The sequence below is a fragment of the Cyprinus carpio genome, chromosome A8, assembly GCF_018340385.1.
Source record: "Cyprinus carpio isolate SPL01 chromosome A8, ASM1834038v1, whole genome shotgun sequence".
Lineage (NCBI taxonomy): Eukaryota > Metazoa > Chordata > Actinopteri > Cypriniformes > Cyprinidae > Cyprinus > Cyprinus carpio.
Genome location: NC_056579.1, coordinates 20,018,829 through 20,033,033, shown reverse-complemented (window position 1 = coordinate 20,033,033; position 14,205 = coordinate 20,018,829). Strand labels below are relative to the sequence as shown.

Here is a 14,205-nt window from a genome sequence, read left to right as displayed (position 1 = left end):
TGCAGTTACACAATCCCAGCATCAGGTGGCAGTGTAATAACAAAACTTCAGCGGTTCGGTCATCTACTGACACCCAGCTGCTCTTATCAGCCCTCACAAAATACTATGGTACTTCCATGTTTTTCACCATGTACCAAGGTTACCGTGGTAATATCGTTTTAAGTAAAGCTAACGCCATAAAAAAAAAGTGTGTTACTTGAAATAAAACAAATGAAGAGTTTGGTTCCAAAACGCAATAAATTTGAGTAAGTGGAAAGATGAAAACCACTATTTTCTGTTTCAAACGTTCATATAGCATCTTTAGGTTATAATAACATAAAAAATTCAAATCCAGATTGTGATTTTCAAAGATTTATTATAAAATTGTATAATTTTTTTTTTTCCCAAAATGCAATAAATCCATGACACTTTTTTTTTTCTCGATGGAATTGATATAAAAGTTATTTTTCATATTGAAACTGTTGAAAATACACAGGATAGTAAGTTGATCCACATATGACAGCCTCTGAACTTGGTCAATACTAATCTTATGTACAGTACTGGACTAAAAATATATTCAGTCAGTCATCGCTCCCAAAATGAAATCTTTTTAATGCTATAAATTAATTACAACAACAAAAGAAAATGTCATCATGAACATACATGAACAACAACATCACATTAAACCAGAAATTCCAAAATCAAAAATGTTTTGGAACCAAACTCTTCAAATCTTTTCCTAACCAAACTCTTCAAATGTTAATACACTGCTGTGTGTGTGTGTGTGTGTACATATCTCACATTGTTTACTACTGTGTGTGTGCACTTGGATGGGTTAAATGCAGAGTACAAATTCTGAGTATGGGTCACTGTCCTTTATACAGTCTATGGTCACTGTACTGGCCACACGTCACGTGACTTTCACTGAAACTTACACTTATTTCAGTTCAAGGCAACAGTTCTCATTTTTATTTATGCATTTTTATTCATTTTATTTAACCTGATGTACTTAGATAACTAAAACTGAAATAAAAATGAATAAAAACTACACAGGCAGGTAAAAAAATGTAAAGGCATTAAAAACACAAAAATGATTAACCCCCCCCAACCACAGTATTATAATCTGATATTAACTGTAGCATGCTACTGGCACAACGCTTTTATTGTAAGGGAAGGATGAGTCGCAGGGAAAATTACCTGTGCTCGCTCAGCGCAGAAAGCGAGGGAGCGTCTGAAGGAATTCCGTTTAGCTGGTTTCGTCCCCACGCTCACGAGGTTGATCTCTGACCCCGCGCGCAACTGCACACGTCTCTTTCCTGTCAGGTCCAGCTTCTGCACACCCCTCTCAATCTCAAACAGTTTTGTACCTAAAAACACAAAAACACACATAAAATACACACTACCAATCAAATCACCGATGATTTCTGAAGTCTCGAATGCACGAAGGCTGCATTTATTTGATCAAAAATACAGCAAAAACAGTAATACTGTGAAATATTATTCCATTAACTTTAAATAACTTTTCTATTTCAATATATTTTAAAAATGTAATTTATTTCTGTGATCAAAGCTGAATTTTCAGCATCATTACTCCAGTCTTCAGGGTCACATGATCCTTTAGAAATCTTTCTAATATGCTGATTTGATGTTCAAGAAACATTCCTTCTGTCTTGTTATTATCGTGACTTTTTTTTTTTTTTTTTTTGTTTTAGGATTGTTTGATGAACAGGAAGTTAGATTAATAACGTAAATTATTTGAAATAAATCTTTTTTTAACATTATAAAAGTCTTTACTGTCACTTTTGATCAAATTAATTCTTTAAAAAATAATAAAAATAAAAATTGTGAACTGTGGTGTATGCATTTTTTTTTTTTTGTATAAAAGCCAACCACTTTTTTATATTAACTTGTAAAATTTATTTTTTTGTGTGTAGTTTCCAATTAAGCTGTAATCACTCTACGTCATTTGAGATGACAAAAAAAAAAAAAAACAGAATTCCCCTCTAATGCATGTGTGTCCACTGTGGGACATTGTTAATAGGCATATTAAAATAGTTTGAGTATAAAAAGTGTTTTAAGAGAGTTTATTTGATTTTTCATGGTTTAGTGGATGTTGATTCACTTTTCTACTTTTCACCCTCTCTTAATCTCTGAGCAGAGCATGTTCTGGAAAGTTGGGTTCAAAAAGAAAACATGATATTCTCATGGTTTTGACTGAAGAATCTTAGAGGATGTCTGTGTGTGTGTGTGTGTGTGTGTGTGTGTACACCACAAGGCTACATCCCTGCACTGCTTCTAAAACCACACTGGAGAAAAAAGTGCCAGTCGCCTCTGATCCCTACCAAAATGGGAGCAGGAGAGTGTTGCCCTCCTCTGCTGAGACAGTCCAGAAACACAAACCTCACCTCACATGCCCTATAGTACACAAGACTATAAAACACACTCGCGCTCACACGCTGACGCTTTCTAAACACAGCTCATACACTAGCATTCAAAAGTTTAAGGGTCAGTACAAAATAAGTGTTTTTTACAGAAATTAACACAGCAAGGATGCATTAAATCCACAGTAAAGACATTTATAAAGTTTCTATTTCAAATAAAAGATGTTCTTTTAAACTTTCTATTCATCAAACAATCCTGAAAAAATGTTATCAGTTTCCACAAAAATATAAGCAGCATAACTGTATTCAACATTGATAATAATAATAAATCTTAAGCAGCAAATCAGCATATTATAATGATTTCTGAAAGATCATGTGACACTGAAGACTGGAGTAATGATGCTGAAAATTCAACTTTGCATCACAGGAATAAATTACAGTTTATTTGTTTTAAACTCTAATTATATTACAGTAATATTTAGCTATATTACTGTTTTGATGTATTTTGACCAATAAAATGTAGCCTTCATTCATTCTTTTTTTTAAATATCTTACCAACCCCAAATTTTTAATTAGCAGTATATGTCGACTACATTAGATTTCCTTCCTAAACTCATTTCCACAATTAAAATACATATCTCTAAATGCTCTACTGATGGTACTATGCCACTTCCTAATTGTTCCTAGCATAAATTTTGCATGGCACTTTGTGGTAAATGTTTCCATGATAAATACGATCAAATATCTCCACTGACCATCACCACACACGCTTGGCACAGATGGTATTTCCTGCTAAATTGTATTTGACAAACCTGATGAGAAAAACAGCACTGAAAACAGATCCATAATCATAATCAAATACATCAAAGTCAATAAAAACACCACATCGTGTCAGTTTGTGTACGAAAACATCAGAGCATCTCAACATTGCCTAAGAGTGTAATATCATAGTGTGTTATTTAGGTCACACTGGCTTTATTAAGCAAATAAAACAAGCGAAAAGGCATGTCGGCACAAAATGATGCTCTGTGATGTTATGCAAGAGCATGGAAAGTTGTGCTTTGAGCTCCGGCACTAGCCACTATATAATTATTTAGCACTGTTCAAATTAAAAGCAGATGCCCCTGAATTGTCAAGTATTTGCTGTGGATAAGGGAGTGAGGGTTAGGAAAGCCGTATGTATTTCTTAATCATATGTTTTGAGCTCAAGAGGGAAATTTATGTTTGGTCACAGGAGTGGCCTGTCCTGTAGGCGATATAGGTGGTCACGGCTTGTTAATGTAGATTACAACTTCCAACGACCATTTGCATCTCTCATTTTATTGAACAGATGCATTACTGTATTCCCAAAGATTTTTTGAGAGAATAATAAGCTGGAAAGACTGATGATATGATGCTGATCTGCTTAAGGCAAGGAGGTTAGAGTGGATAAAAGATTCCCATGAAAGTAAAAGGAGTTTTAAAATGACTTTTACAACCAAGTTGGTGACAGAGTGAGTAGGACCAGGCAATGAGGGCAGAAAGTCGGATACAACGAGAGAGAACTATAAATGTACAGTATATTTTGATCTTAATGCGTTTCCTTTCTTAAAAATAAGTGCAACTCAGGATTAGCGACTGGGGTAATGTGACTGACTCACTGTGGTTGCTGAAGATTTCATTATTGCTGTAGCTGGCAGAATCCTTGGATGACACCGATTCTCCGTTTCCACCAGTGTAGGGTTTCTCAAACTGAAAAATGGATGCAACAGATGTATAAGTTATAAGTAATGCTAGTTTGTTAGAGTTGCAATGAACAATGGCTGTCCATGAATTCAAAACAAGTCAACGTAAAATCAAAATGTACTCTATTAACAGTACTATCATAGTTTACATCCCTACTGTGAACAATTAATCAGTGCATGCATTTAAAAAAAAAAAACTTTGTCTTTCACCAAAATGTGAAAACTTGCTCTGAAACCTTTTTCATTTTTGGCTGATGTCACTAATCTTTTATTTTTCATCCCCACACCTGCAGCCTCCAATATTTTCTTGCTATGACCAATAACCTCCAAATGGCACTCATTCAATTTCTATACTATTTTGTTGAAATAAATAACAATAACAAACGTATTGAAAATATTGAATATAAAAAAAAAGTAATAACATGCCACCAGTTGTGTTTCCCACATATACAATATTTCCAAGTTTGGGTTCAGTGCATTTTTCTAATATTTTTGAATTAAGTCTCTTCCCCAATTCTTTATTTGTCTGATGAAAATACAGTAAAACATGTCATTTCTTCCTGTGATGCCAAGCTGAATTTTCAGCATCATTACTCAGTCTCCAGTGATCCTTCAGAAATAATAATAATATGCTGATTTGATGCTGAAAACTGTAAACAAAACCAAACAGCTTGTTTAAACCACAGAATTAATATTGTTTTCATCTGGTCACACAGGTCAAATACACTTCATTCTGCTGGACCGTACCATGTGCTCTAGTATGGAGGAGTTTGAATAGATGGGCTGCGGGTGGACTGATGGACCACACAGCTGCTGAAAGGGGTCATCCATGTACATGTTCGAGGTGGGAAACCTGCGGCTTTTCAGACCACTGAGGAACAGAGGAAACAGAAGAATGGAAAGAGGATTGCAGAAAGAATGTGAGTATTTCTGTGAGTGTGTGTGTAGTTCAGTGATTCATGCTCGGTTCATATGGAATACTGGCAGCAGACAGACAGCATGTGAATGTGTGTGTGTGTGTGTGTGTGTCATACCTCAGTGACTCATGGCTGGTGTGTTGATATGCAGATCCAGCTGCAGTTGAACTCCCATCCTGCAGGAGCTGAACCCACTGCTCTTTATCATCTGCACAACTGGCCTGTACATTCACACACAAAGAATAGCATGTTGGAATGTGATGTCTAAAAAACATTGTATTACCACAACATCACAATTCAAAAACTCATGGTAATACCATGGTATGTGTAGAAAAACATGGTATTACCAAGGTACCATGTGCACAATAAAGAAAATATTGCATGCCAATAAAGAAGATGTTTGCCTATAAAATGATGTGTGGGCAGTACAATAAATTTTAAGAAATAATATCCTAACGTTTCAGCCCTTCAATCTGAATCACAGCGTTTTGATTGCTAATGAAATCAAAAACTATTAAAAACAGTTTTTAAACTGAATTTGAAAAAAAATAAAATATAAATATTAGATTTAGATTTAAAAAAAAAAAATTTAAAACCTAAAAAAATTTAACTTAACCAAAAATGATGCCTTGGCAACTAACTGAAAATAGGTTTAAGCTGAAGTACCAAAATTAAAAAAAAAAAAATAAAGAAAAAAAAATAAATAAAAATAAGTAAAGCTAAATAGTAATATATAAAAACTCAAAAACACAAAACTAAATTATTAAAACTTATACTGTAAGAGTATATGAATAATATTAAAATAACACTTCCTACTGCATACCAAAAAAAAAAGGAAACCTAAAAATAGTCAAATCTGGTAAAAAAAAAAAAAAAAAAACCTTTTTAAGTCAAAAATATTATTTCACTGAACATCACTGAACCAATAAAATAAATTTAACAACAAAACCATTTTTAGAGACACCTCTTTAAGGTAACAGTATCAGGTTAGCACTTTTTAACTGTGTAGCTTCTCTAGATCACATCACAGAGCTCCACAAGTGGTAAGCGGGTCTCGAATCATTACCGTACCTCGAGTACAGCCATCTGGTCCCCGTGCTGTGTGATGGTAATGCGGTAAGCATGTGCTGTATCCGGGCCGGGTCGCACCTCACTCCCTCTGAGCTGAACCGTGTATTGAGGGGTCTCTTCTGACGCCTCGTCCCGATACATCTTCAGGACCCCGTCCTCCACCCGACACCACAGACTCTGCCACTGACAGTTCATCAGCACGTTCAGGAAGCCCACTGAGGATAGAGAGAAACAGAAGTGTCCACATGCCTCACAATAATCTGTGTGCTCGGTTATATTTTTGCGTAGCTTATTACATTTCAAATTGCAATTTTTGGTGTGCTTAATTAATATTTACAATGTTTTGTACAATTACAACTGAAAAACAAATACACTTCCAAAAAAAAAAAATCTTACAACTACTCTATAATAAAACATATAAAACACAAAAATACTATCATATCTTTGTAATAATCAGAGATACACTTAACAATATTATATTTTCGTATACTTGGCATACACTACAGAAAAGTTCATTTGGACTATACTTTTTCTTAATCTTTTGATTGAGATACTAAGTACAAGTGTAATTTAGTATTCTAGCCTATTAAATACTTTTTATTGGCTTCTTTGAAGTAGTACTCAGGCCTATGTTTTAAATCTTATAAACATGTTCAAGTTTATAGTCAGATTTTGGGTGAAACACCTTAGTGTAAATATTACATGGGTGGAAGTGAATCTTTTGTATCTGATCTTTTTTGTACACATTGCTCTTAACCCACACAGAAACAGATAAACAACTGACTGGTTTTATTGATAATTATTCCAAGGTGTCAGAGAATTGTAAATTCATACTTGCTTCTCTTATAAGCTATTACCAGAATCAATAAATTTTAAATCTCATCACAAAACACCAAGTCGAACAGCAAATGGAGCTAGTAATATATAAATCATAAGCATAAATCCATTGGTAGTGTAAACTGCAAGTCTACCTGAAATAGAGTAAATGGTATATTTAATGTAAAACAATTAGTGTAAAGTATACAGACTTTAGGTGCCTCCCTAATTGTGTACTCATGCACTATTCTATGATGTTTTGTAATATAAACAGTGTGAGTAGTGTGTTCACATTGAAAATTCCAAAAAGAAAAAGTGCACTTTAAATACATGGATGATGACTTAAATAACCAAAAAAATTAAGGGTGGAATGTTGGACACTTTGTGCACTCAACTGTCACAGCTTTAATTACATAGTGAAGGGGGAGGAGCTATCAGACTCTGATGCTGAATGACAAATTAACCTTACATAATTCATACACTACATGCTTGAGTACACAGTGCATAAGAACATAGTGTATACGTGCATAGTGCATCATTTGGGATGCAGTTTTTGTCTCTGTGGCGCTAACAAAACACTTGTTTGAGCACTTGTTTGACTCACACAACACATTGGCTTAACCATGACTTGTTTAGGGTGGTGCTTTCTGCTTATTGACCAATTGCAGACAACTGTTTTAAATATTTTAAACTATCTAATTAAACTATCTACCCAAAACATTTTAAACTATCTACTTTTGTAATTCAGTTCAGTTATGATAGTGCTGCAGAAATTCCATGTTTCAGCTTAAAACAAAGTTTGGTGAGTCGGTAATCAAAGTACACTCGTGCAAACACATAAATAAACAAATAAACTTGTTTGAAGGTTTCCCTTTCAAGTTGTTTGTGGAAACACATAAAGTAGACATCTACACATGTCTCTAATCAGCGAGTGCATGTTTTCAATAAAAAAACATAAAAACATTACTAAGCCAGTGGTGAGTTGTAGCCACTTCTAAGTTTCAATGAAACTTTTGATCTCCTTCAAAATCTCATTTGCTTACTTCTTTCAAAAAAGAAATAGCTTTCCTGCTTTATAAACAAATACACGCTCTTCTTCCATAAACGCTGAAAGTTTTTTGTAAAGTTATATATTTACAAACCAAACTTCTGAGGTCATTGCTGTGGTTGTAACCCTGGTGTCAAAGGTGACAATCAAATCTCACAGGAATCCGTCCACAGACAATGGCACAGTGTGGAAAACACCCAGCCTGTGTCCTGTGCGGCACGCAGTGAATTTAGCCCCTAATGAATAACACCAAAACACTAGCGAGTGAACAATGCCACAGTGTGTTAATAGCAGCACTAGCACAAACGCAACATATACAGACCTTCTCCACATATGGAGTATAAAGCATATGCTGTTGGTACACGTCTTTAATTAGAAACAGCATTAGGTTATGGAATGACAACAAAGCACTGAGGGAAATGCAGGGATTAAACCTGACGCTATTTACATTCTTAAAATTTCTTTCTGGTTTTATGGTGAATGATTCATAACTGCAAAAATATTGCCTTCATAATTTTTTATCAAAATGCAATGAGTCATAAACTTGGTTGGCTTGATTGCTCAAACTTGTGATGTAATGGAAGTGGTTTGGATGCACAATTGAAATGACCTGATAACTAAGCTTTTATGTATAGGGTGGGCAGAATAGGTCCACTAACCAGAATAGGTCCCACCCTATACATAAAAGAACCAATCAGCAATTGTCAAGGTCCCACCCTATACATAAAAAAACCAACCAAAAACTCACACTTAGGAATGCACATGCATATTGGCTGGTCCAACTTAAAAAATGTACATCACTGAAAAAAAACCACTAGTTTTGATTAGATTTGGACTTAAAAAATGTTTTAATGCCATTTGAGAATAAAAAACAACCTAAGTCGCACACTTAGGAATGCACATGCATATTGGCTGGTCCAACTTAAAAAATGTTTTAATGCCATTTGAGAATAAATAACAACATTTATGGAACAGTTAATGTTAAATTTAAATTTCCGGTATTTCACCATTTCACTTCAGATAGGAGTTGGCTTTTGATGCCTGAACTAGCAAATACTGTATGGCTGAAGAGTGAACTGACTTCCAAACTAGTGGTCGACCGATACAGATTTTTTGATGGCCGATATTTACTAAAATAATTAGAAGTAAACTGAAAATGTTTCAATTTGAAAAAAAAAAAAGTAACAAAAACTAAAAAAAAAAGATAAATAAAGAGTTTAAAACGTGAACAAAAGAGAAATAGACACAGTAACCAGTAGGAAACTCGAAATGTGCCCTGCTGCAGCATTTTTGTCAATGTTTGGGAGGTTTGTAAATTTAAATGTTTAACAGGTATTTAAAGACTTGTTTAAATTATATAAATGCTTTTTATCATCCAATTACTTCCTGATGGATGAGAGTCATGCCATGCATTTACTTCAACTTCCTTTTTTGAGCTTTCATTGAGAGAATAGTGGAAAGAGGGCAGGAAGAGAAGGGAATGGGATCTGGAAATGATGCGAGCAAGACTCAAACCCACATATACTGCATGTGCACCACAGCTCAATGCCTAACCACTAGGCCACGACTCCAACAATCTCCTTAGTTGCAAACGCAAGTATGTCTGCTCACCTAGGTCTTTGTCTTTGATTTCCACACTGCTAACTGCAGACGGAAGACTTGAGATTTTCTCTTCATCCGAATCCGTATGGAGGACAGTACTTGACTAAAGCGAGAAAGAGAGACTATAAGAACTCACTAAATGACATTAGCAAGCCCAGAATGTTCCCAACACAGGTATTCCGTCCTTTATCTACAAATTGGCTTAAGATCGAACATAAGACTTTGCTAATCAGTTTAGGAAATTCATGAAAGAGACTCTGTGGAATGGATGTGAGGGAAAGGTCTGCAGATGATTACCCACCAAGCTAAATCTGTAACATCTCATTCAGAGAAATGAAGTTATGCTGCTACTCTCTTGCTGTGTCCATCACAATTGATAATGGTGTTAACACAGATAGCAGAAACTGGCATGATTTACCCTGCAAGAGTCCAGCCTCTCGCTCCTCAGGATGGATGAAGAGCTTTGGGATTCAGGCTCATAATAAGAGGGGACGCTCACTTCTTCTATTATCTACAAATGAGACATACAAAAAACAAAGCAAAAACAAAAAACATGTCAGGTTATTTACAGGTTAAAGTCGTCATGAAATAAAAATTCACAACATCTATTTTTTAAATGCATGTTATACATCTTATTGTAAACAATAACATATCTGTGCATATGTTTGTTTGTTATTTTTAAATGTTTTGAGCTCATGTTCATCTGCTTCCATTTTTGAGTATAATGCCACATTACAAACAATGCATAGAAGCAAGTTTACCCCAAATTTGGTCTTTTTATTAAATTTAATGTCACACAATAAGGAAGAAATTTCTGTCACTGTTCCATTTAATCAAACTTTAAAGGAATTTTTACCCCCAAAATTAAATTTTGTCATACTTTTTTCCATTGTATTTCTTTTCTTTATGACTATTGAAGTCTTCCATATTGAAGTCAATGGCTACCGTCCACTGTTTGGTTACTATCATTCTTCAAAATATCTTCTTTTGTGTTCAGCAGAGGAAAGAAAGCCATACAGGTTTGGAACAACTTTAGGGTAAATGATGGCAAATTTTGCATTTTTGGGTTAAATGTAAGTCTGTGTTTAGACTTGGTCAGACCTTCCTCCACTCTTCGGCCTGCGTGCTGCTCTGGAAGCCCAAGATAACGGTTTCGGCACCGGCCACCACCTTCAGCTTGTGCTGCATCTTCTTACTGTGATTGGATTTGTAGACCACGTAGCAACCCGTGAGGTTTAGCTCCAGCAGAGGGTGCAGGTCTTTAGCACACTTAAAACACTACCAGTGAAAAATGAAGTATATATTATACACTATACAGTTACTTAAGAGAGTATTTATTAGGGAAACAATATATTTTTATGTTTCAGACACTTAACTGCATGTTATTTACAATTAAATGAAAATGTATTATAGTTCATAATTAAAATGTTATTTTCATTAGTGCTTGTTTACCCACTTAAATAGAATTTAAGTACACCTTTATAAGTAATTTTATAATTAGTTTTATTGTGTTGAAATATGGTTAAAGCATTTATGGTAATATACTTAATTTCTATTGAAATTTGTACGCAATGTATTTAAATATATTTGTAATTACACATTGGTAAGGATGAAGTTGCACTGATATATGTTAACTTTAAAAACACTACAGTTAAAATTATAATTAAGTACTTTACATGTGCTTAAGTATGTTAGTCAACATCAAAATAAGTGTATTTTAAAGCATGACATTTAAGTGGCCTTTTCTTTCATTAAAAACATATCCTCTGCAAGTACAGTTTTTAAAAAAAAACATACTTTTAATTATGTATATTTCAAGTACATTACAAGTGCACATTTAATACCACTGAGCAAAATTTTAGATTTCTTCTATTTCGATTTGAATTGTTGACTCTTATTCAGATTTAATTCTCATTTATCTATACAAAACAATTTCTTTATATTACAAATGTTCTGTTTCACCCAATTTTTGGGTGTGTTATGTGTTTTTTGTGCATTTTAGAGTAAGGAGTTATTAGCTTAGCAACATGCTAAAGTTAAACTTCTCAGGAAACTACTGAGTGTATTAGTCAAGTATTAAATCAATATTTGTATGGTGGGCAATGTGACTCGAAACAATGTAGCTGCCCAGGATAAATGTTTTAAATCAGTGTCTTAGCTATGGTGTTTATCATATTACACCAAATACAAAAACACAGAAAAGCTGGTTTCAGACTTTTCCTGTTATGTACTGTCACTTCGAAAGTGTAAAAAAGATTTGATATTGCTCTGAAAGACAGATGTGACACGTTGGTGTATTAAATCCTTCAAATATTCAGTTTGTGTCATGCATACTTGCACAGACAGATGACGACTGTAGCTCGTAAAAACGTAAAAAAAAAAACATTGTAGCGTGATTTTAACTGGATGTGTAAACATACTACCTAAGAGCACATGAATGTGTAGACAAAAAAACTAAGCAGTTTGGAATAGAGTCATATGAAACCTCTTACCAGTAGTGAGTTGTGCTTAATAATGAAGAGCTGGCGCGTCCACTGACCCAGCCACTTCTTCTTCCAGAGGTATCCACAGATGCGTGACTCTGGCACGGGTCTTAAACACGGCTGAGAGGAGCTCCACTGGATGTAGTGAGCTCTGTCCTTCACAAACTCCTCTTCATCCTCTTCACCATACGACTCGTAGTGACTGCTGTCTGAATCCACTTTATCTGAGGCAAAGATGGGTTTTTAGCATTACATGTGGATGTCAGTTGTTTCATTAAACTGCTGAATTGTCTTGTGTCCTATATAAGAAAGTAAGTAGGGAGGTTTGGATTGATGTTAAAGGTGAGTAAATGACAGAATTCCATTTTTGGGTGAACTATCCCTTTAAAAATGAGCTGTTATGTCTTTTAGTAGTGGGCTGTCACACTGACCTGTAGACTGACTGGCCAGAACAAACGGCTCTGCTACCTCGTAACAGTCCTCGTCCTCTAAACATGGGGCATGCGGGGGAACAGCAGGACTCATAGACTGAGAACACACACACACACACACACACATAAAGAAAACACTGTATTTTCAAAGTAAGAACACCATTGACACATTTTTTTTGAAGGAAGACTCTTATGCTCATCAAGGCTACATGTATTTGACAGAAATACAGTAAAATCAGTAATATTGTGAAATTTGAATTTTAAAATGTAATTTTATCCGGATTCTTAGATGAATAAAAGGATTAATAGAACAGCATTTATTTGAAATAGAAATCTTTTGTAATATAAATGTTATTATAGTGATTTATAGATAAATGTATTGCTTCCTTGATAAATAAAATTACTGTTTCTTTCAAAAAACATTTTTACTGACCCATATATATATATATATATGATAATATTCTATATATTATATATATGATAATATATATATATGGGTCAGTAAAAAAAAAATTTAGTAGTAAAACATTTTTACATTTTTTTTTTTTTTTGGGGTGATAATTCACCCCCCAAAAAATCATCATTTACTACCTTTCTTCTGCTGAACACAAAAGATGATATTTTGCGGAATGTTCATAACCAAACAACTGCTGGTCCCCATTGACTTCCATCATATTTTTCCATGCTATGGAAGTCAATGGCTATCAGCAACTGTTTGGTTAACAAACAGGCAAAGTTCTAACTCATTAAGCCACAGTGAAGACCACACAACCGAAATCTGCACCCTGATCAATCGCAACACTTTCACATGAGCTGCTCATGGCAACCACACAACCAGAAATGACGAAAGCACTGCAGGACAGCATGATCACCTGATTGTGCACATGAGAGGCATCGTATCTGAGGAAAACAAAGCAGAGATGATATCTTTCTGATATGGAGTTCAAAATCCAGAGTTTAAATGCAGCTCTGCAGTTACAGGAAGAGAGAGAGAGAGTATGTTTTTAGTTGTACTGAGGGTCAGTCGGTCCACAGTGTTTATGAGAGTCTGGTGCAGACTGTTCTAGAGGAGCACAGCTGAAGGACAATGGCTGTGGTCGGCACTGGGGTCAGTAATTTGTAGTCGGACATTGAGGGCAAATCAGTAGCACTGAAAAAAGCCTTCAGAGAGTTAAAAAAAAAAGGCAAAAGCAGAATTTTTCAGAAGTCCTGTACTCTTCAATTCCCATGGATCCTAACTTTACCTTTTCTTATCTTATCTGTTCAAGATTCAATATAATGGATTTCCTTGTGAAATTCATTGGCATCAATTTAAGATAACTATTTAAAAAAACAGTAAAAAATAAAAAATATATGTTTTTACTGAAGCACACTTGAAGGTAATTAAAACTTGATTAAGTCACGCTTAAGTGTTGCCACTTACTGGCACAACAACATAAAAAGTCACTGATTGAATCTTTTTAGTGAACTGATTCAGAATATTTGAGTCCCTGGGATGAATCAAAATCTTCAACAGAACTGCAAGAATAATGACTGTTTGCAAACAGGTTTCCAAAACCAAATAAATTCAATGTGAATTTAAATTTAATTAGCCACAACTCATTAGTTGTTAACTAGAACTATTAAAATTATTTTCATTGACTGAAATAAAGTTCAAATAAAATATAAATATTAAATGAAAAACCTAAACTCATAAAGACTATCTATCTATCTATCTATCTATCATCTATCTATCTATCTATCTATCTATCTA

At 34.5% G+C, this 14,205-nt stretch overlaps 1 protein-coding gene across 2 annotated transcripts in view; it reads right to left on the bottom strand.

The window, feature by feature from the left end:
• The window catches only part of LOC109053930 (actin filament-associated protein 1-like 2), a 39,872-nt gene that overhangs the window by 1,625 nt on the left and 24,042 nt on the right, over positions 1 to 14,205 (bottom strand). For both annotated transcript variants that reach the window (XM_042762693.1, XM_042762694.1), the window contains exons 4-13: positions 12,453 to 12,549; positions 12,031 to 12,245; positions 10,640 to 10,816; positions 9,957 to 10,049; positions 9,548 to 9,641; positions 6,073 to 6,287; positions 5,119 to 5,222; positions 4,832 to 4,955; positions 4,001 to 4,091; positions 1,177 to 1,346 (exon numbers count right to left, since the gene is read on the bottom strand). In XM_042762693.1, the coding sequence (XP_042618627.1) occupies positions 1,177 to 1,346; positions 4,001 to 4,091; positions 4,832 to 4,955; positions 5,119 to 5,222; positions 6,073 to 6,287; positions 9,548 to 9,641; positions 9,957 to 10,049; positions 10,640 to 10,816; positions 12,031 to 12,245; positions 12,453 to 12,549 (1,380 nt within the window). The remainder of the gene's footprint in view (positions 1 to 1,176; positions 1,347 to 4,000; positions 4,092 to 4,831; positions 4,956 to 5,118; positions 5,223 to 6,072; positions 6,288 to 9,547; positions 9,642 to 9,956; positions 10,050 to 10,639; positions 10,817 to 12,030; positions 12,246 to 12,452; positions 12,550 to 14,205) is intronic.